Source organism: Schistocerca piceifrons, chromosome 4, assembly GCF_021461385.2.
Source record: "Schistocerca piceifrons isolate TAMUIC-IGC-003096 chromosome 4, iqSchPice1.1, whole genome shotgun sequence".
In the NCBI taxonomy this organism is placed as follows: Eukaryota; Metazoa; Arthropoda; class Insecta; order Orthoptera; family Acrididae; genus Schistocerca; species Schistocerca piceifrons.
The window spans coordinates 168,575,744-168,598,460 of NC_060141.1; the positions used below are offsets into that span (position 1 = coordinate 168,575,744).

At 36.7% G+C, this 22,717-nt stretch overlaps 1 protein-coding gene and 1 long non-coding RNA gene across 6 annotated transcripts in view; one reads left to right on the forward strand and one right to left on the reverse strand.

Annotated features, from left to right (window-relative positions):
- LOC124795006 (MAGUK p55 subfamily member 7) overlaps nt 1-18,216 on the reverse strand; it is a 268,265-nt gene extending 250,049 nt beyond the window's left edge. For all 5 annotated transcript variants that reach the window (XM_047258764.1, XM_047258763.1, XM_047258766.1 and 2 more), the window contains exons 1-3: nt 18,095-18,216; nt 6,246-6,314; nt 5,879-6,162 (exon numbers count right to left, since the gene is read on the reverse strand). In XM_047258764.1, the coding sequence (XP_047114720.1) occupies nt 5,879-6,162; nt 6,246-6,282 (321 nt within the window). In that variant the 5' untranslated portion in view covers nt 6,283-6,314; nt 18,095-18,216. The remainder of the gene's footprint in view (nt 1-5,878; nt 6,163-6,245; nt 6,315-18,094) is intronic.
- Nucleotides 18,217-18,547: 331 nt separating this feature from the next.
- The window catches only part of LOC124796063, a 106,196-nt gene continuing 102,026 nt past the window's right edge, over nt 18,548-22,717 (forward strand). The window contains exons 1-2 of the long non-coding RNA XR_007016727.1: nt 18,548-18,686; nt 19,379-19,431. This is a non-coding gene — a long non-coding RNA (uncharacterized LOC124796063). The remainder of the gene's footprint in view (nt 18,687-19,378; nt 19,432-22,717) is intronic.

Below are 22,717 nucleotides of genomic sequence, written 5' to 3' on the forward strand. Positions count from 1 at the left end.
TAATTTATTTATCATCATCCAAATATTACAAGAGATTAGAATTAATGTGTTAAAGCTAATCATGTAGTGAAGCTAATGTCTTAATCTAATCACCAATCTATAGTTTTCATTGCACAATATTATTTTCTAGTTCACAATTATAACAGTGAAATTAATTTTAAACTTAACATTAAGAAGTACAAGTAATAAGTAGCTCTTTGAAGAAGTGAAGTGGTTTTTTTTTTCCTAATGTTGGCACTCTACTGCTTTTAACTGTTGCTCTAAGAACACACTATTATCTAAATGCTCTAATGAATGTAAGGAAAAATCCAGAACTATAGCAGCAAATTGCTACAATGGAAAGAGTTACTATATATACTACTGGCTCCAAAAGCTTGAGCATTTCTGTATCTTTCACATGCATTTTGACCTACCACCATTAGGTGAGTAGATTTTTTATCTAAACATATATTTTCAAACGTTGGTTATTTCTGCTGATGCATGTAATACTTTTGCTGTTGATGCAGTTGCATTTGTGTTTCTTATACAGTGTATTTGTGTAAGACCTTTGCAACAATATTACTGAAGTCTGTAGTACTGGAAGAATGCCAACTTTTTTCTGACAATGTAGGTGGCAATTTGATCAGAAGTTTCTATTTACTAATAGTATTGCTATAGTTTGTTTTTAGTTTGTGGCCAGAAGTATTTCTCATTTGACTATCTACACCTTTAATTTTTTATTTGTACATTAATTTTATAAGCACACACTAATGAACAATGCTCAATCATTTTCGTCTTCTCACACACTACTTCTAGTGGAATATCATTGGTGTTATAAGCAGAAATGCGTAGCATAAGCTGTGATATGCCCATGAGGAAGTGAACAGGGGCAGGCAGGCTAGTACCCCTTGCATCATCCACTTTAAAAACAGAGCTGCGTCAAATGGCACACACTTGTTAACTTGTGGCTATAGGAACTGGTTTCCATTCCTGTCAGCAACACATCTCATGATGGTTTTGTCAATGCCTTCTGAAACACTTCAGCATCACTGTTGCTACTACCGTTACACTCACTGTTGTTATTACTGCTTACCTATAAACTAATAGTGAACTGGTTTGTCATCGTCATGGCAATACTTTCACTATACGGTAATTAAGTTACTGATACTGATTTTTAGGTGTTCAACAGCATCGTTATCAGCACCCTTGCCAAATATGACTGCACGATTTTAGCGGTCTTCTTGGATAAATGCCCATGGTACCACATATACATACGTAGATGTAGATATAGATATAAGACACTTCAACAACTGTCTCTCAATGACAATACACAAAGCAACTGATTATCTATATAATAAAAAAAATACTAAGAATTACTCATGGGTGCTAGCACGTCTTCATACACATTCATGCACTTCCCTCTTACTTTAATAAAACTATGTATCAGTCAAGATATAAACTACTAAATAAGACACGATAATATAATGAAAAGGATAGTTGGTACTCACCATATAGCATTCTGAGATGCTGAGTCACAGATAAGCACAACAAAAAAGACTGTCAAATAAATAAGCTTTTGGCAAAAATGGCCTTCATTGGAATTACAAATCACACACACACACACACACACACACACACACACACACACACACACACACACAATAAAACACAATAAATGCAATTCACAGACGCGACCACAGTCTCTGTCGAAGCCATACTGGCTTACCCAAGAAGATTGCTAAATTTATACATTCATATTCTGCAAGAGTGCTGATAATCATGCTGTTGTGCACCTTGAAACCAGTAATACTGATTATCATATAGTGAAGCCATTGTCATGTTGATGGCGGACCAGTTCATAATTAGTTTACAAGTAAGCAATAATAACAGTGAGTCTGGCCTCGGTAGCCACAGACAATGGTCATGATGTGTGTGTGTGTGTGTGTGTGTGTGTGTGTGTGTGTGTGTGTGTGTGTGTTTAATTCCGATAAAAGCCTTTTTGGCCAAAAGCTTATTTATTTAACAGTCTTTTTGTTGTGCCTACCTGCAACTCAGCATCTCCTCTGTATGGTGATTATCAACTATCCTTTTCATAATATTGTCATTATTCCATCCTGGATTTCCCATTGCTTAAATAAGACAAAAATTAGCTAAAAAGTGTGGAAGTTTTTTGCCAGGTACATGTGTGTGGCTGACAAAAAAATTTAAACAAAGGGGAAGAAACGCGGACTATCAGAATACGCAAATGTTAGGTAACAGTTTTATCATGGATGTCAAAATTCCTTTAATAAAATATGAGTCACACTTTATACATGAACACATTTATTAGAACAGAGATGAACACAAAGTCAGAATTATAACATTACGATTCAGATAATCATGGTGGGTTTTATCACTGACTAAAAAAGGATGAACTCTTAACTCAGACACATTGAAGTAACCAATCCATTAATTCTTGAAGGAATCTTGACAACACACAAAACCTTAATACTATTTCCACATTTCTTTCATAGTTATTTAAAACAGAGGGTGAATTGTTATTAAAAAATTGTCGTCTTCTTGTAAAATACGATATACCAACACTGGCATGCCACTATGACTGCATAGACATTTTGCCTGTGTCAGAACAATGTCCTATTCTCAGTTATGTTAAAGTTGTTTCTTTTCACCTCTGTGACAAGTGATGTTCATCATGGTAAAGCTGTTCACTTCATGAGTCTCTGTTATTTTGTACCTCTAGCTACTATTTGCCCATTGCCACCTCTCCCCCCCCCCCCCCCCCAACCCCTCACACACACACACACACACACACACACACACACACACACACACACAGAGACAGACACACGTAAACAACTGCTACATTTCAGTGCACATCTAAAACTTCGTAAAAGGCTATGTTAAAAATAAAATTTGGTGTAGTAGATTTCATGTACTTCATCAAATTTAAAAACAGTGTTGACCTCACTATGTGTGTGTGTAGGGGGAGGTGGTTAAGATAGCAATCATACAGGCATAGGAAACTGAACATTTGTTTGACTGACTGCAGTGTTGTGAAGTTGCCGAAGGAGGGAGGATGGGGGGGGGGGGGGGGCGGCGGGTCACAAAAAGCTGTTAGTATTAAAGACTGGATGGTGAGAACAGCAGCTGGGCCATATTTTGCTATGTGACTTAATGGAAGTTGGCTAGTGCATTCTGGGCCAAGATGATATTTTCAAGTACTTCCGTCTTTCTGGAGCTTGCCAAGGAGTCAAACCTGATTAAATAAAGCATATGAACGTATTTTGTTCAGAATGCATCACTCTGGTTCGAAACCAATAGCTTTTTCAATCTAGGAACATCATTTCAATTTTGTTTTCTCTATACATGACACTGCAGATAACATATCTGAAGAGCAAGAGTCAAGTTTCACACAGCAGAGGTTTTCAGAATCCATGCTGATTTCCATGGAGAAAGTTACTTTGTTGTAGGCCTGTCATAATGTTTGAAACAGAACATGCACTAGTACAGTATTCTAACACAAATTTATGTGAATAACACAGGATTCAGTGCTACTTGCTTTTCCAATCATGGCACATCTCTCTGCTCAAAGCACCAGCAGTAAATTATGGTAAAGAGTGCACTCAATTAAAAAATTCTGTGTAGAACTTCTAAAAAACTGTGAGAATTAAATTTTTTGTATTCATGCAACATGTATATTAGAAACATGTGCAACAATTTGCTTACATCAATGTGGTATTCAACCATGATAAACCCACGAACTAGAGCAGTCTTTGAACTTTTATGCGTAAAACTTCGAAGAACATTCTAGTTTGTTGGGAAACAAAGGGCAGCATTTCCTGTTGATTGATCTTCTGAGCATTGGTATGTAGTATTTTTGCTGGTCACCTCTGGAAGCGTTTTTTTTTTTAATTTTGCAAGATGTGTCTTAAGAGTTGAATGGATACAAAATTTTCCCAGTTTTGAGCTCCTTCTACAGGATCTCAATTTACAGCAGTACAAAGCAACTCCAGCACCTCCCCCCCCCCCCCCATCCCCACCCCCAAACACAAACACACAAACACAGGTCAGTACATGTGTTATTTTTATACTGCTCTGTTTCACGGGGTTATGAAAACAACGTACTATCGAAAAAGAACAAAATGTCTGAAGGTTAGACGGATGTGGTATTCTGACTGATTTCATGTGTCCATGAGCTTATGACATATTCTTTGCATACAACATATACTGTTGCTAAAAAAATAATTTAAAGGTGATGGCAGAGCATAAAGTGTTTGACAGGCATTTACATTTTGGTTGTCCATGAACAAAGACATGTAGATACAAAAAACTAAAAGAGCTAAGTTCACCACTTCACTCTTTCAGGTGTTCTCAGCTGTTAGATGTGTCTGAGTTCTTTGTTTTTCAGTTATTACTGGAAGAACATTTAATGTAAACTTACTGATAAGTGACAACCTTCTACTAAACTCTTCAACACCTCCTATAGCATTGCCAGACTGATGGGTTCTTGTTGCTTCAGGATGTATTCAATCAACTAATTTTTCCTTTTAGTAACATTGTGCCATAAATTTCCTTGTTCCTCCACTCAATTCAGATCATCATCATTAGTTATTCAATCTTGAGAATTCTTTTGTAGCACCACATTTGAAAAGTTTCAATTTTCTTGTCTGAATGTTTATCACCCACCTTTCACTTTCGTTCAAGACCACACTCAGCAGCTAGAGAATGTGGTCATGTGTGTGAGTTGCATTTGCGTGAGTTTCTATCTCTGATGAAGGCCTTGTTGGCTGAAAGCTCATTTTCCGACAGTTACGTTGTGCCTGTCCACAACTCTGCATCTTTGCTATATGGTGAGTAGCAACTATCTTTTCGCAACACTGCTACATTTCATCCTCGATTTTCCACTCTTATAGACTATAACCTCATTTGAAACCACTATCCGTTCTGTTAAACTGATCTTCCAAGTACTTTGTTGTGTCTGACAGAATTACGTCATCACTGGCAAACCCTGAAATCTTCATTTCTGCTCCCTGAACCTTCACTCCTGTCCCAAAATGGAGCTTGGTTTCCTTCACGGCTTGCTCAATGTACAGACTGAGTAACATTGACAACAGGTTACAGCCCTGTCTGATTGCCTTCTTTTCTGCACAAGTTTTAGGCAACCCTCCCCTCCATACACATTACCCCTGTTATGTTCAAAATTTCGAAGTGTAGGACACTTCACATTGCCAAAAACCTTTCTCCAAATCTACAACTGCTATAAATATTGGTCTGCCTTTCTTTAACCTATCTTGTAAGATAAGTCACTTGGTCAATACTGCCTCCTACATTCCTTTGGAACTCTAACTGATTTCCCTGCCATTGGTCTCTACAAGTTTTTCCATTCTTCTGTAAATAATTTGTATCATGGGTTGCAACCACACCTGATGAATTTCTGCTTTGGTGATATTCACACCTGTCCACAGCTGCCTTTTTTGGAATTGGAATTATTACATTCTTCTAAAAGTCTGAGGATACTTTGCCTGTCTCATAAATCTTCACACTTGGTGGAATAGTTCTGTCATGGCTGTCTGTCCCTTGTACAACATGCTTTCAGTAATAATCCTAAAATGAAGCACTTCAGGGCATACATTTATATTAAATTTCTTACTCATGTGCAATGAAATGGCATAGTTCTTCCCACAATTTTTGTTATGGAATGTGTTTTACCACTTTCATTTATATGACTCCAAAGATCTCTCATTACTTTAAACACAGTACATAACACTAAAAAACTGGGAATGCATGCGTTATAACCATCTACGTAACTAATCATTAAAATAATGTGGAACTATGACTGGCACATCGTCAGTTAACAACCTAGTAGAAAAGCCATGCAACAGCAACAATCACCTGTTACCTGAATGTGTGGTTTCTGCAACAGTATGAACAAATTTTTGCAGTCTTCATTAGAAGTAGCCTTCGGTGCAATAACATCCAATACATCCAATGCTATCTGCATTGAGTTTGATACAGTAGGGTGAAATTTTTCATCCTTTCCATTATTTATAATTTTGTTGTGCACTTTCACCAATGCATGAAGTTCTTTCGATTGTAACAGGCCACTTAAGAAACCAAATTCTTCTTCTGAACTAGGTAATACTTGCCTTGCTTCTTCCAATGACACCAACAACCGAGACAATGCTGTAATTGTATCATAAATTGTGGTCAAAAGTGATTATGACTACTGTAATCACGGCATATTACAGCCACAATTTCAAAATTACCTGGATCCCAGTTCCCATTTGCCATTACTGCTGTCATCCTACATGTAGCTGCTATTGCTGCAACTGTGCCTGAAAATGAATGATAGTAAAAATAGTTGTAAATGACAGTTATCATAGAAATATAAATACAAATTAGAGGTAACTGTGTAGAAAAATGAATAAAAGTTACACAGTGGATCATTCCTGCTCGTTTTTTGTGGTCTGTGTATGATATATGAGCATTATCTGCTTGTAATATTTGTCAGAGACTTGTGCGTTATTTAAATAAGTATCCTGAATTTACCAAGCAGTCTTATTTTTTACGACACAAATTGGGAAAAGTTGTTACATATGGCGTAAACACTGAATCACACTAAAAATGAATATGCTACCACCATCTGTATTTCACATTCACGTATTTTAGCTTTGCCAACTCTCACAAATTACCTCCTTCCAGCCTCACACAGACATTGGGCTATGCTACAGATCGGTGTCACCACAGCTAGATGTTGGGGGGTGGGGGTGAGGGCGAAAGGAGAGGGGCAGCTTTACTACCATACTAGTCCATGAATGCTCTAATTTTTTTATGTTTTACAGACCACTGACAGAAAAATAAGAGACAGCTGCCAAATCAGTTTTGAAATAAATAGTAGAAGGTATAAATCATAGAAGTGAATAACTCAGATACATCACATGAACCCAACTCAGATGTAGTCCCATACCTGAATATATCTACCACTCCACTAACGCGATCAGTGGAAAAGTGAAGAAGCGTCAAATCCATATGAAGTGGTCCAGTGATGGTTGCTTGATTTTTAAATATTTTTATTTTTTTTATATTAGATTGCTCTATATTTGAGAAGTTCGAAACAGTTTTTTTTTTAATAATTTACTTTGCACCTTTACTGGATGGCAGCCATTTTTATCTGCAGGTGCGCAACGATTTTTCTGTCTGGAGACAATAGCGAAAATTTGAATATCTCTGCACTGGGTTAAGTTACAACATTGCAACTGACATGATTGTATTTAGAAAAGTGTCCTCTACAACATTGTCTACTACACAAAATACCCTAAATTCAAAAATAACCAGTCAAAATGACCTCCAAAGTTGGGTATCCAAATTTCCAAAAATCTACTTTTTATGCCCAAAAATAACAAACAAGGAGTGATTTATGAGAGTCTCTATTTTTCCTAGAGTTAGATATCATACACTGCTAGCCTCATATAGAGCAAGCACACTTACAAATGTTTCCTGGATTTTTTATGAATTTTTGAAATTTGAAAATTTTCATTTTTTGTAAAATTTGGGGTTTGTTATCTCAGGTGGGACTGAATATAAAATTATGATTTTTGCATAGTTTGTACACCTATATGATAGCAATGTACTGTAAAAATTTCAACATTGATATCTGACTGTGAACAAAGGTATGAATTTTTCAAAATGAGGAACTAATTCACATTACTCTACAACTGATCTTATAGCTGTTGCCTATTTAAATGGTTTATTGTTTCACTGTAATAAAATTTAATTGTGACATATATTTAGTTAACACCATCATCCAAAATTTATTTAGTTTACTTATTTTCAGTAATGCAATATTAAATAATAGGAGCTTTTGCTCTTGTTCTATGGTAATAAAAATGCCCATTTATGTTTAGGTTTACTGTCAACAGAGAAGTACATTATTGCTGGGTGTGGCATTGTAGCAGTACATATTGCTGAGTGTGGCATTGTTGTAGTCAGTCTGATCTGAAACCTCTGTTAGATTGGATATACATACTTCATCGAGAGTGTAGAATGTGTTACGTGCTTTCTTCTGTGTGTAATTTGTAATTAATTTTGAGAGATTAACAGGAATGCAATAACATGGATGAACAGTGCTCTGTTGGACAGATAGAAAGTGAAGTGTGTCACAAAACAGTTTACGGTTCAGTTTCAAAAAACTTGAAAAATATCATTGACTTCAATGAAGTTCGACAACTTTGTTTAAATTTCGAGTAACTTCTTCTGTAACATCAGTGTGCGAGTATCATGAGAAGAAAAATATCCTGAAGTACAACCACATTTTTAGAAGAAAGTGCTGTGATCCACTTAAAGTTCATAAAAAGCCTATTACTGACGGTTTGAGGGAAATAAAACTTGAACATTTGTCCTTGTTATGTGAGAGTCAAACAGCTTCCCAAGTGAAACGTAATGTGATTCCTGGAAATTTCCTGTGCCCAAATTGTTACTCAAAAATATTTGTTGTGAATCATGTAACCTTGTTAATGACATTTATATTCCTAATAAGGAAGCTGTTAGCATATTGGATTTTGCTTATTCTACGTTATAAAATTAAGAAGCAGAAAAAGAAAAGCACTTATTGAAAATAAGGTGCAACAAATTTCAGACAACACTAGCAAAGATATGGAATCATGCTTTAATAATACAGATCATCATCATCATCATCATCATCATCATCAATCATCAATCATCAAGACTGATCATGCCTTTCAGCGTTCAGTCTGGAGCATAGCCCCCCTTATAAAATTCCTCCATGATCCCCTATTCAGTGCTAACATTGGTGCCTCTTCTGATGTTAAGCCTATTACTTCAAAATCATTTTTAACCAAATCCAGGTACCTTCTCCTTGGTCTGCCCCGACTCCTCCTACCCTCTACTGCTGAACCCATGAGTCTCTTGGGTAACCTTGATTCTCCCATGCGTGTAACATGAACCCACCATCTAAGCCTGTTCGCCCTGACTGCTGCATCTATAGAGTTCATTCCCAGTTTTTCTTTGATTTCCTCATTGTGGACACCCTCCTGCCATTGTTCCCATCTACTAGTACCTGCAATCATCCTAGCTACTTTCATATCCGTAACCTCAACCTTATTGATAAGGTAACCTGAATCCACCCAGCTTTCACTCCCATACAACAAAGTTGGTCGAAAGATTGAACGGTGCACAGATAACTTAGTCTTGGTACTGACTTCCTTCTTGCAGAAGAGAGTAGGTCATAGCTGAGCACTCACTGCATTAGCTTTGCTACACCTCGCTTCCAGTTCTTTCACTATGTTGCCATCCTGTGAGAATATGCATCCTAAGTACTTGAAACTGTCCACCTGTTCTAACTTTGTTCCTCCTATTTGGCGCTCAATCCGTTTATATTTCTTTCTCACTGACATTACTTTCGCTTTGGAGATGCTAATCTTCATACCATAGTCCTTACATTTCTGATCTAGCTCTGAAATATTACTTTGCAAACTTTCAATCGAATCTGCCATCACAACTAAGTCATTTGCATATGCGAGACTGCTTATTTTGTGTTCACATATCTTAATCTCACCCAGCCAGTCTATTGTTTTGAACATATGATCCATATATAATATGAACAACAGTGGGAGACAGGTTGCAGCCTTGTCTCACCCTTGAAACTACTCTGAACCATGAACTCAATTTACCGTCAACTCTAACTGCTGCCTGACTATCTATGTAAAGACCTTTAATTGCTTGCAAAAGTTTGCCTCCTATTCCATAATCTCGTAGAACAGACAATAACTTCCTTCTAGGAACCCGGTCATATGCCTTTTCTAGATCTATAAAGCATAGATACAATTCCCTGTTCCACTCATAACACTTCTCCATTATTTGCCGTAAGCTAAAGATCTGGTCCTGACAACCTCTAAGAGGCCTAAACCCACACTGATTTTCATCCAATTGGTCTTCAACTAATACTCGCACTTTCCTTTCAACAATACCTGAGAAGATTTTACCCACAATGCTGATTAAAGAGATACCTCTGTAGTTGTTACAATCTTTTCTGTTTCCATGTTTAAAGATTGGTGTGATTACTGTCCAGTCTGATGGAACCTGTCCCGACTCCCAGGCCATTTCAATTATCCTGTGTAGCCATTTAAGACCTGACATTCCACTGTATTTGATGAGTTCTGACTTAATTTCATCTACCCCAGCTGCTTTATTGCACTGTAATCTATTGACCATTTTCTCCACTTCCTCAAATGTGATCCTATTTCCATCATCATTCCTATCCCATTGTACATCGAAATCTGTACATCGAAATCTAAAACATTACTGATCGTATTTTCACCTACATTGAGCAACTCTTCAAAATATTCCCTCCATCTGCCCAAGGAATCCACAGGATTCACCAGCAGTTTTCCTGACCTGTCCAAAATACTTGTCATTTCCTTCTTACCTCCCTTTCGAAGACTGTTAATTACACTCCAGAATGGTTTTCCAGCAGGTTGACCCAAAGTCTCCAACCTGTTTCCAAAGTCTTCCAAGATTTCTTCTTGGCTGCTGCAATTATCTGTTTGGCTTTGTTTCTTTCTTCAACATAACTTTCTCTGTCTACCTGAGTTCTAGTATATAGTCATTTTTGGTACGCCTTCTTTTTCCTTTTACAGGCTGCCTTGACTGTGTCATTCCACCAAGCTGTTTGCTTCATCCTACCTTCACACATTACTGTTCCAAGCATTCTTTAGCCACTTCTAGTAATGCGTCCCTGTACCTTGTCCATTCCTTTTCCAATGACTGTAATTGACTACATTCAACTAACTGGTACCTTTCTGAGATCACTGTTATGTACTTGTGCCTGATTTCCTTATCCTGAAGTATCTCCACTCTTATCCTCCTACATATGGACCTGACCTCCTGCACTTTCAGTCTCACAATACCAATTTCACTGCAGATTAAATAATGATCAGTGTCATCAAGGAATCCCCTGAATACACGTGTGTCCTTCACAGCCTTCCTGAATTCCTGATGTGTTATTATATAGTCAATGACAGATCTGGTTCCCCTGCCTTCCTAAGTATACCGGTGAATGTTCTTATGTTTAAAAAAGGAGTTTGTGATTACTAAGCCCATACTGGCACAGAAAGCCAAAAGTTGTTTCACGTTCCTGTTGGCCTCCATATCCTCTCCAAATTTACCCATAACCTTTTCATACCCTTCTGTTCGATTTCCAATCCTGGCATTAAAATCACCCATGAGCAGAACACTGTCCTTGTCCTTTACTCTAACAATTACATCACTGAGTGCACTATAAAAACTATCCAACTTATCTTGATCTGTACCTTCACAATGCGAATATACTGACACAATCCTAATTTTCTTGCTAGACACTGTCAAATCTATCCACATCAGTCGTTCGTTTACATACCTTATTGCAACTACGCCGGGTTCCATTTCTTTCCTGATGTAAAGCCCTACACCCCATTGTGCTATTCCTGCTTTGACTCCTGACAAGTAGACCTTGTATTCTCCCACTTCTTCTTTCTCACCCCTTACCCGAATGTCACTAACAGCTAAAACGTCCAGCCCCATCTTACTTGCAGCCTCTGCCAGCTCTACCTTCCTCCCAGAGTAGCCCCCATTGATATTAATAGCTCCCCATCTCTTTACCACTTATTTGCCAAGTCGTATCATAGGAATCCCTGGTTTGTCAGTTAGAGGTGGGACTCCGTCACCTCCAAAGGTCTGAGGCATTTTGCTCTGATTGTTGCCAGCATCATATTTTAAAGAACCAGGGAAGCAAGTTGCTAGCCTTACTTGCCCTGGATCCCATTGAGTTTTACCCCCAACGGTTGAGGGACTAACCGGTGGATTTGGTAGTCTTTGCCGTATGAGCATAAAGGTGACCACGACTCAGAATATGACCGAGATGCCCAGCCTTATTCCAAAGTAACTGGTATCCCGACTGTCGGGACCACTTACTTGGCCACTCATACGTTGCCCGTGGTTCATGAACTAGGACATGACAACAGGAACCCACACCATGAACCACTAATAATACAGATACCAACATTATTTCTAAAGAAGAACAAAACCTACCACCAGCATCATCTGACACTGAATAATTGAGCTTAATAGAGAAATTAAAAATTAAATGTTCAGTGACATCTAAAGAGAAAAAAGTTAAAATTTTAAGTTTGCTCCCTGACTCATGGTCAGGAGAAAAAATAGTTAATGAATTCAATGTTTCTAATTGTTTGGTTAAACTAACCCAAAAATTAGTTCAAGAGCAAGGCATTCTTCCAGTTTTAGGAAAGAAGAAAGGAGTAGATATACGTGAAGAAACAATTAAGATCCAGCAGTTTTTTGAAGATGATGAAAACAGTAGAGTGCGCCCAGGTTGCAAAGATAACAAAAGAGTTGTTATAAAAGCAGAAATGACTAGTGCTGTCAAATGTAAATGAACTATATGCGGCTTTCAAAAATTCTCATCCCGAATGCAAAACTGGAAGGTCAAAATTTTGTGACCTCCACCCTAAGTGGTGTATTTTGGCTGGATCCTCAGGTACACGATCCGTATGTGTTTGTTTATATCATCAAAATGTCAAACAAACGATTGCAGGTGCAAAACTCAAAGAGTTACTATATTATTTAGTGGTCCGTGACACTAATAGTTATGACTGCATGATGAGTTAGTGTAATAAATGCCCTGGTAAGGAAACCGTTATTGAATTGTTTCATGAATATGATGATGAAATGCCAGACACCTTCAAACAGTGGGTCACAACTGACAGGGCAGAAACGATAAAAGTGGTTAAATCTCAGGAAGAGTACCTGGAATCTTTAATTGATAACTTACAAAAACTCAAATGTCACCACTATGTTTCTAAAACCGAAAGTAAGTTTTTGAAGCACTTCATGAAACTGAAGTGCATAGTGCTAGCTGATTTTGCAGAAAATTTAACATTTGTGATTCAGGATGCAATACAAGGGCACCACTGAATCTGTACTTTAAAAATACGAAATATGAAGTTTGCATTTCTTCAATTTGCATTGTAAGTGACTACTTGGAGCACAATACTTTGACTGTACATGCATTTCAAAAGTATGTAATAAATTACATACAAGAAAACTTTCCCACGGTTGAGAAGCTGATATACTTTTCAGATGGCAGTGGTAGTCAGTATAAGAACAACAAGAATTTTTCAATGCTGTGCAACCACAAAGTAGACTTTGAGTTGGAGTCTGAAAGGCACTTTTCTGCATCTTGCCACAGTAAAAATGCATTTAATGGAGTAGGAGGTACAACAAAATGTGAAAAAGTAAAGCCAGCCTACAAAGACCAACCATAGACCAAATTCTCACAGTACAGGACATGAATGTCTTTTGCAAGGATAATATTAAAGGCATTACCTATTTTCTGATCAAGAAAGAAGTGGTTCTGCATACGAAAACAACACTTCAAACCAGATTTGAAAACTGTAGAGCAATAAAAGGAACAAGGCATTTCCACAAATTCCTTGGCATTGCAGAAAACTTAGTTAGATGCAGAAACAGAAATTTACGAGTATCATTGTGTCAGTAAAATTACATCTCTGTCTTTAACGTTGAATGAGATAGTGGCCTGTGTATATGATGGAAGTGGTGGCTTGCAGAGGTTGAAAGAATAAGTTTGGAAAACAATGATGTTTTGTGCATTTTTACCACTCTGCTGGCCCAAGATCATCATTAAAGAAATCTACTAGTGACAAAGTTTGGATACCAATGAAAAATGTTTTAAGGAAACATTCAGTGCTCGAACTTACCACAGCAACTGGGAGGTATTATTCTATACCACAGAAGCTGTCTGAAGAATTAAGTGTTCTTAACATTCACCACCAGGTTTAGGAACAGTCGCATCTCGAAGGATGTTAACTGAAAATATTTATTTTAAGTGTGCCAAAATAACATAAATGATAATTTCAGTGAGGATTCCACTTTTTGTATATAATTCAGTACCTTACTTCAATAATAATTGATTATATCCTGCCAATATCACATGAATAGGCAATAGCCATAAGGTCAGTTGTAGAGTAATGTGAATTAGTTCCCCATTGTCAAAAACTCATGTATTTGTTCACAGTCAGATATCAATGTTGAAATTTTTACAGTACGTTGCTACCATATAGGTGTATAAACTGTGCAAGAATCATTTTTATATCCAATCCCAACTGAGATAACTAACCCCAAATTTTACAAAAGATGAAAATTTTCAAATTTCAAAAATTCATAAAAAATTAAGGAAACATTTGTTTTCTTGCTCTATATGAGGCTAGTAGTGTCTGACATCTAACTATAGGAAAAATATAGATACTCAAAAATCACTCCTTGTGTTATTTTTTTGGGCCTACAATGTGGATTTTTTGAAAATTTGGATACCAAACTTTGGAGGTCATTTTGACTGGTTATTTTTGAATTTAGGGTATTTTGTGATATAGACAATGTTGTAGAGGACACTTTTCTAAAAACAATCATTTCAATTACAATGTTGTAACTTAACCCAGTGTCAAGATATTCATATTTTTGCTAACGTCCCTAAACTGAAACAACATTGCACGCTTACAAACAAAAATGGCTGCCATTCAGTAAAGGTGAAAGTAATTTTTTTTTCTTTTTACTGTTTTGAACTTCTCAATTATAGGGCAATCGCAAATAAAAAATTAAAATATTTAAAAATGGTCAAGCATCCTAGTGAATTTTTATTGGACCACTTCATTTGGATTGACCCAGAACACAATACGAACCAACTGAGATTTTCAAATACAAAACAATTATTATTTGATCAAGTAAATAAAGAAACGCTACTGACCATCATGAAATTTGTTACCGTGTTACCACAACAAACCAATGAAATCAACAAATTCATGATCTACAGAAGGATGGATACAGAAAGCAGAGCTCACTCACACATCCCTCCTGAATAAAGTTCATAAAGTCAACCACTGCACCACGTAACACCAGTGTCCATGTCATGAGCACTAAGACAACAGAATGTACAGCAAAAGTTAAAGACTTATGCTGTTAGAACATAAACTCTTTGAACATATAAGAAACAGAGGTATTTCAACACTGTTCTGTGTGAAGAGCTTGATTATGAAATGTTAAGCCCATTTTGCATGAAGACACAAAGTTGCAGAACATGCTTCTTGAAACTAGCATTGTAACACTCATTTCGTAAATGTCTACGTGGTGACATCAGTGTACTTTTTAGTTTCTACATTTTGAGAGTACCAAAGCACTATTTTTTCTCTAAAATGAAAGTTGTTTCTCATAAATTGGTAATGGCAGAGTTCAGGCCAGTTGGTCTGAAACAATTATAAAAGAAAGAGAACAAATAGTTTTAATTCTTGGTAGACAAAGAGGAGATGACCACTCAGGTGCTCAACAAGAAAACTACTTCAACTATCAAACCAGAGCAATCCATAGATCTTAACAATGTTCAAGACGTTGTAAAGAAAGAAAACACTAAAGCATCAATCATTTTCTATTTCCACTGTTAGCTCCGCATCCTTTGGATAGCTTCCGCATATGTGTCGCTGTGCCATTAGTGAAGTCTCTTCAGGATGGCTTCATATTGCCTTTACATTTACATAAGCTTCCAAATGCAGAAAGGGAACTTCATAAATCTCAAGGTGTCTTACTATTTCTTACAGGATTATTTTGGCCAGTAACTCCAACACCATCAAGTCTTCAATGTTCATATCACGGAAATACGGAAGCGTCCGATCCCACCCATCTGTTTTTGTTTCCGCCATGGGTCAAAGCAAACACACACACTTTCCACAAGAAGCCTAATGACACTAACGGGACAGCGCGGGAAATGGGGTGTTTTGGGTGGGGGGCAAACTAAATATAAACAAATTTAGACGCCTTGCGTAGCTACAACGTGTAAGTGAAGACAGCCATGCATGAATATCCACCCACCTCTCCAGGGGTCGTAACCCCTGCAACCCATAGAAGATAAAGATGCTTCCGTAGCTGATTAGTGTTTTTTGTCTTTTTTAAAAAAAAAATCTCACGGGATAGAACGAACAGATCAGAAAGATAAATATAATAAACAAAAACAGAAATTCGATGAAACAGATAATTAAAATAAGTAATAAGTGTTTTTAAATTTAAAAAAAAAAATCTCACGAGATAGAACGAACAGATCAGAAAAGTAAATAAAATAAGATAAAACAGAACTGGAGACAGCCACACTCAAACCAAACTCCGCGCCGTCATGACGTCACACACGACAATACCCTTACGTCACGGGTCAAAGCCGACGCGTGGGATCGGACACTTCTGTCGACCCCATATCACACACAGTTGTGTCAAGTGCAGCAATGACTCACACTTTGTTTGTGTAATAATTAACATCCCATGAACACCCATGCAAAGTGAAACTGCCCAAAAACCAACAACTTTCTCTGTTTCCCACTCCCCTGAACTACCACCTAACGTAACAATATACCCCACTACACTTTTCATATCATGAAAATTGGAATGCCCTGTAACACAATAGTTTTGCCCACAATTTTTGCCATTGTAGACCACACAGATGTGCAGTAATAGCAACCATGTCAACTAGGCATTACACTACCATTGAGGGACAGTCATTTGAAACCCACGAAATACAATTTGGAGCTTGATCATTAAAGATGCAACATTTCACCACAGATGTGCTAAGTACTCTAAGCTTATCATGATCTTGAAACATACCACTTTAGAGGTACCCAACTACAACAAAGTAACCTTTGAGAACCTGTTTGACAGAACAAGGTAAGACAAGGCGAGGAGGAGAAAATACCGTTTGTTAATAAATGTCATTAAGGATTGTCTACTCCCTCCCACTATTAATATCTCTCTACAGTTTATAGCAATATGTTCTTTCAAAGTATTTCACTGATCTCATAAAAATACAGATTTCTAAATGCATCTATATCAATGATATTACATAGCCTACAACCGAAAAATTCATAAGGAAATTACTGCTGGTTCATGCCTTACAGTAATGCAGTATACAGCATAAAACTACTTATATATGAAAAATCATTCTCAGAGTACAAGAAATAATGTTATGCCTCCTGTTCATCAAGATATTTTAGCATACATCCCAATATAAGAAAATGAAAATCTTCAAGAGCCTAAAATTATAGGTTTACTGAAGAGACAGCTACGTGAGCCTCTGATATAAAAATGGTATCACTCATTGGAATAGTTCATGAAAGATTAAATATCATTGATCATTAACATTACGAAAATATAACTTTTCTGTCTCAAGGAAACAGTATTAACCGTGAAATACTGCTCCATCTCATTAACTACAATTTTATGAAGATACATTACCTCACTACTTCTGACATGTCTCTTGTACCGAAATCACATAATTAATAACAGTACGTTATGAGACGAATAGCCCGCATCTCGTGGTCGTGCGGTAGCGTTCTCGCTTCCCACGCCCGGGTTCCCGGGTTCGATTCCCGGCGGGGTCAGGGATTTTCTCTGCCTCGTGATGGCTGGGTGTTGTGTGCTGTCCTTAGGTTAGTTAGGTTTAAGTAGTTCTAAGTTCTAGGGGACTGATGACCATCGATGTTAAGTCCCATAGTGCTCAGAGCCATTTTTGAGACGAATACATCATTATTTACAATTCGGTACCAATCACTAGTGGGTCACACGGTAGTCCTTATGAAATAAACAACTTTTATTCTAATTTGGTTGTTCCACGTAGTGCGCCAATGATCAAATCAATTCACCGATTTTTTACTGGTGTTCCTTTAAGTATGCAAGAGCTATTTTCAGCAGTGCTGCACTTGGAAAAGCATTTTCAATGCTGAAGTTCCACATTCTTTGACCTACAATCCCGGACAATGCAGCATCCGTCAAAGCACACGCTGACTCTTTCGGGATTTTTATCAAAAGTCGCTAATGTCTATCGTAGCAGAGTTTGTATTTTTGCTTAAAAAACCCAAATTTTACAGACCTTATTCATTACGCCGGAGGAACATCAGGGACAGCATTCTTTCCATACGGAAATATTCATCATGGAAAATACCATACTAGGTTTCACGCAGTTAATAGACTACATACAATACAAACTTTTCTTTACCTATTAAGGATATCCATGAAAATTGCAAACTGCGACGATATTTTTCTCCTTGCCAATTATTCTCAACCGATCAACGCAGCCATATTGTTTTGGATGAGTGCCAACATATGCCGTAACAAGACGTCAAGTTCGATATAAAAGTAAATTTCCAAGTCGCAACACTTTTCTTACAAAAACTTCAATTCATATACAATTTACGTGGCAGTAGTAGCCCATATCATGCACTGAAACTTGTTCCTCGTAACATAATGCCCGCTTACATTCCCCTTTTGCGATATACATATTTCGTTCTTACGTTGTTCGTTTATGATCAATTTGTGTGCCTTTGACTTATTAAATACATGTGAAGAGTATGGAATACTAAATGATAGAAATACTCCTTCTTTATCAGAGCTTTTGTTTTATGCCGGTGGTGCCTGTGCTGGCACTGGATACACAAAAAGAAAGTTGGCACTTCTGACTTTGGACGCTTGAAGTGTGATCGTGAATTTTGATTGTATAGCGTATTTTGTATCTTTAAAAGTGATTATGACAGTACAATTAAATTTTAAGTGCTAACCTATTTGTGACAAACCTCATTGTAACTAGTTAGGTAAGATTTATCCCGCTGTAATCCAAGTAAGTTGTTGGTTATTTTTGTTTACATGCTGCTAACCTCACCTTGCGCATTCGGGCGTCTTAAGAAATAAAGTATAATAGTTGCGTATTCATACCGCATTGCACTACTGAGGGTGCAAAAGTACATTTCCCATAATTCCTGCAGTCGTTTGATACTACAACAGCCGTCACCAGTCTCATAAATTACTGGCTGACGTTGACACATTGTTTTGAATTGTCTGTAAACATTCCCACTCTGTGAAACACTTCGGTCAGTTCACAAATAACCACAACTTCTTCTTTTACGTGTTAAACATTTTGAGATGCAGCTGGTGCACAGTCCAATAATTTGGTATTCCTTTAACTGTGTAGGACGCCAAATATTTTGAAAGCTTCTGATTCGGTAACTTCAAAACTGTTTCATTGAAGAACGATGGCGCACAAAGTGTCAACCTCCCCTAGGCTCACTAAGAACTACATACATTTTCCAAATAAAACTTGCCTGATGTCTGATTCTAACTTGAGACGTGTTTAAAGGCTCAAATGTTATTGTGAGGAAAGACTATCATTGGTTTGTTTCATGGTATCCATTGAACAATGCAAACTCAATGGTGTACTGCTATGTATAATTTCTGTAACTGAGATTCACATACCGTCTTATCTATAACTACTGTTCTTCTGTTCCAGAATACTGGATCTTCAGCATCACATCCTCATGAAAAATTGACGTTTATGAACTGGTAAGTTGTTTGGAGTCAGTATGTAGCATGCAATTGGGTATTGGAACTTCATGGCAAATTAGGCCTACACCAGTCTGCGAGATATGGAGACAAATCTGCACTTTAAGGCCCAGCTGGTTTGAGCATTTCCTGTTAAAACCAAAGATCTGTACTTGAGTGCAGATGACAGGAGATCTTTTTAAAGTGTACTCTCTGTTGCATATTACAGGTTTTATTCTAGAATCATGTCAACCAACCATATGCATCTGCCTCCCACCCTCTCCTCCCACACACACATTTATTTATGGACTACAGACTAAGCTGTAATTTGTGACCTCAGAGTGTATAGCTGCACTGAAGCTCAGTTTCACAGATAACTATCTTAGGGTGCACAAACACATTGCCGTAGGAATAGATATTTATAATGCAAAATCCATTTTAAAGTAAAGCATCAAAGGAAACATTAATGAATATGTCTCATTGGCCAGTTTTATCCCTGTTATGTACAGTTATCACATACTTCTGTCCATTGTTTTCCCATATTGATTTATAATATGAATGTTTAAGAACCATAACATGAATTGTTGGAGAGAGTTGGGTCATTCCATATCAAATCACCCAATAAAAAATAAAATTACACTCACCTCCTTAGATTTTCATAAAATTTGGCTCAAATGGTTCTAATACCATCCTGACAACACCTGCAAATTATTATTATTATTATTATTATTATTATTTGCTGTATCTCTCATAGTTTTTTTAATAAATTTGTAAAGTTTTTATTTTTTGCGTTTTCCGAACCTTCAGAAATGGTAAATTTAATTTGTATTCAAAACGTTAAAATTGCTTATCTTAAAAACTCTTTTAGATAACATCATGAATTTTTGCAGCAAGTTTATTTATTATACATATTTGAAGATAAAAATGATACTATTAAAATATATTAATATTTTCTATGAATAAAATATAAATGTATTTTTTCTTTTATTTTTTTTTAACAGATGTTTTGTTTTATAAGAATTGCAATATCTAGAGTCTCAGACCTGATAGAATGCTCAAATTTGTTTTAATTTACTCTTAAACATATAGGCTACTTGATAAACAAAAAAAATGGCTTTTTAACATGTTTATTAATCATAGTAGATTACATTAGAATTATGTACAAAGATAGTGTACTTACGACACTTATGTATAACCCAACTGATTGCTTGAAACATTGAATTTTTTGAGTATTTTGTCTCTTTAATAAACATTAATGCTGATTCAAACTGTTTTTCCACTTCATCCAAGAGCTTTCAGTTGTTTTGATACAGTCTTTTTTGAAGTAATACATTCTTCCAGTGTCGCTTGATTGAGGTGTGTCTACTACACAGACTACGTGTTCCAAAGGCACTATGCAAGAATCTTCTCTTTCAGGCCAACAAAATGATGCAGCTGGTCCTGAAGGATATAGAAATAGAATTTCTGCATCTTCTTCATCATTGAATATTGTTTTTACCAGTCCAAAGTACCAGTTACCACCATAATTTGCAGCCACATAGCTATTTATGGATGGTTCAATACGAACCCAATCAGAAGAAGAATGGAAAGAAAAGACTAAGGAGGGTTTTACACTATCTGTAGTCCTTCTAATTACGAGGTTGTTTGTTGGAAGTGGTTTGAAGTTATGAAAACTTCTTGTTCCAGGAATGGTTCGGGTTGCTGAAAAACATTTTTCTTGTTTTAACCGTAGCAAATCAGCTTCTTTTTTGTCAATAAAGTGAAAATGAATGTTTTCAATATTTTTTTCACAAAACTTGTACACATCGATTGCTGACATTATTTGTTCTTCATCTGAATGCTGTAGACTGGCTTTCCTTAAAATTCTTTTAATAGTTCTTCCTAGGCCATCACAAATTGACTTCCCATGACTTGTTGCAAAAAAAAGAGTGATGGGCCTTCAAATTAAAGTCTCTCAAGTGTTCAAATTTTTAAAACTGTTTCTATTTTTGTGCTGCCCAGCACAACCATCTGTAAAGTAGTGAACTGAGTCAATGTCAGTATGATGTAATGACAGCCACTTTGTAATTTCTTTTTGTACAAAGTTAACAAAACCAGTGTCATGTTCTTGGTCATCACTAATAAAACAGTGTTTGGAAACACAAACATTGTTTTCCTCATTTCTTAGAAAATCCCAACTGGGTGTAGAGTACAACCACCTCTATTACAGTGGTAACTTTGGATCTCATTTCGTATAACAAAGGAATAATTTTCGCTGAAATCCATCACAATAATTGCTGTTTTGGGTGGTGGGTCTTCTTTCAATCTTTTAAAGGCTGCTGATTGGGATTTTGCTATAAACGAGTGCAGGGTGAGCTTTTCCAATGACCTAACCAATAAAGAAATGTAGTCTTCAACACTGATAGACTGTTTGATCATTTCTGCCCTGTCTGTGTTAACCCACTGACTGATTACAATTTCTTCTTCTAAATCATAATCTTCACTTAGTTTTTCAGTTAAGTACTCAGTTAGTGCAGTATTTTCAGGACAGCTGTCGCAATGATGTAGCATGCAGTTTTGGTTTTCCGTGTTGCACACAAGCATCTTAATTAGGTCTTTATAAGATTCTTCAATTTTCACAGCATCCAGTAATAGTTTAACATTCTGGCGGATACTGCATACACGTACAGTGTGTGTGCCTGCAGTACCAGCAAGGATACACCATTTAGGTCTCAAGAAACAAAATTTTGAAAATCCTACTTCTACCTCGGGATTCTCCCATTTGAAAGAATAATAGAGTTACACAAAATGAGTCTTTTTTGCATGTACACATTTTTTTGAACACTTACTTTGTCTTTTGTTCCAGGTAGCAGTCTGGAACTTTCATCCTTTTCATAAAAATCTGTTGCAAGTCTTACTGTATTTTCAGAAAGAGTTTTACCTTTTTTTGGACCAGGAGTTTCCAAAATATCCTTTTCAGATTTTAGCTTTCTAGCTTGTCGCACCATGTACTCACTTACATTAAATTCTTTCATCACTTTATTTTGACTCCAAGAATCTGGAGCCAAGGTCAGAATCTGGATTTTTCTAGACCTCCCAACAGATGAAATCTTCTCTTTCATAAGAGAAATCATTACATCAAATCCTTTGCTTTCTCAACCACACTTGTATCTTCTTCGTCATCATCAGAACTTGGTGCATCATATTTTAATGCTTTTGAAACCGCCTTTTTTGCAGTCTTTTCAATACTGCTAACCTTCCTTTTAAAATAAGACCCTTTACTTTGTTCTGACAAGCCATGAAGCTTTGTCGGTGTTAAACCTAAATT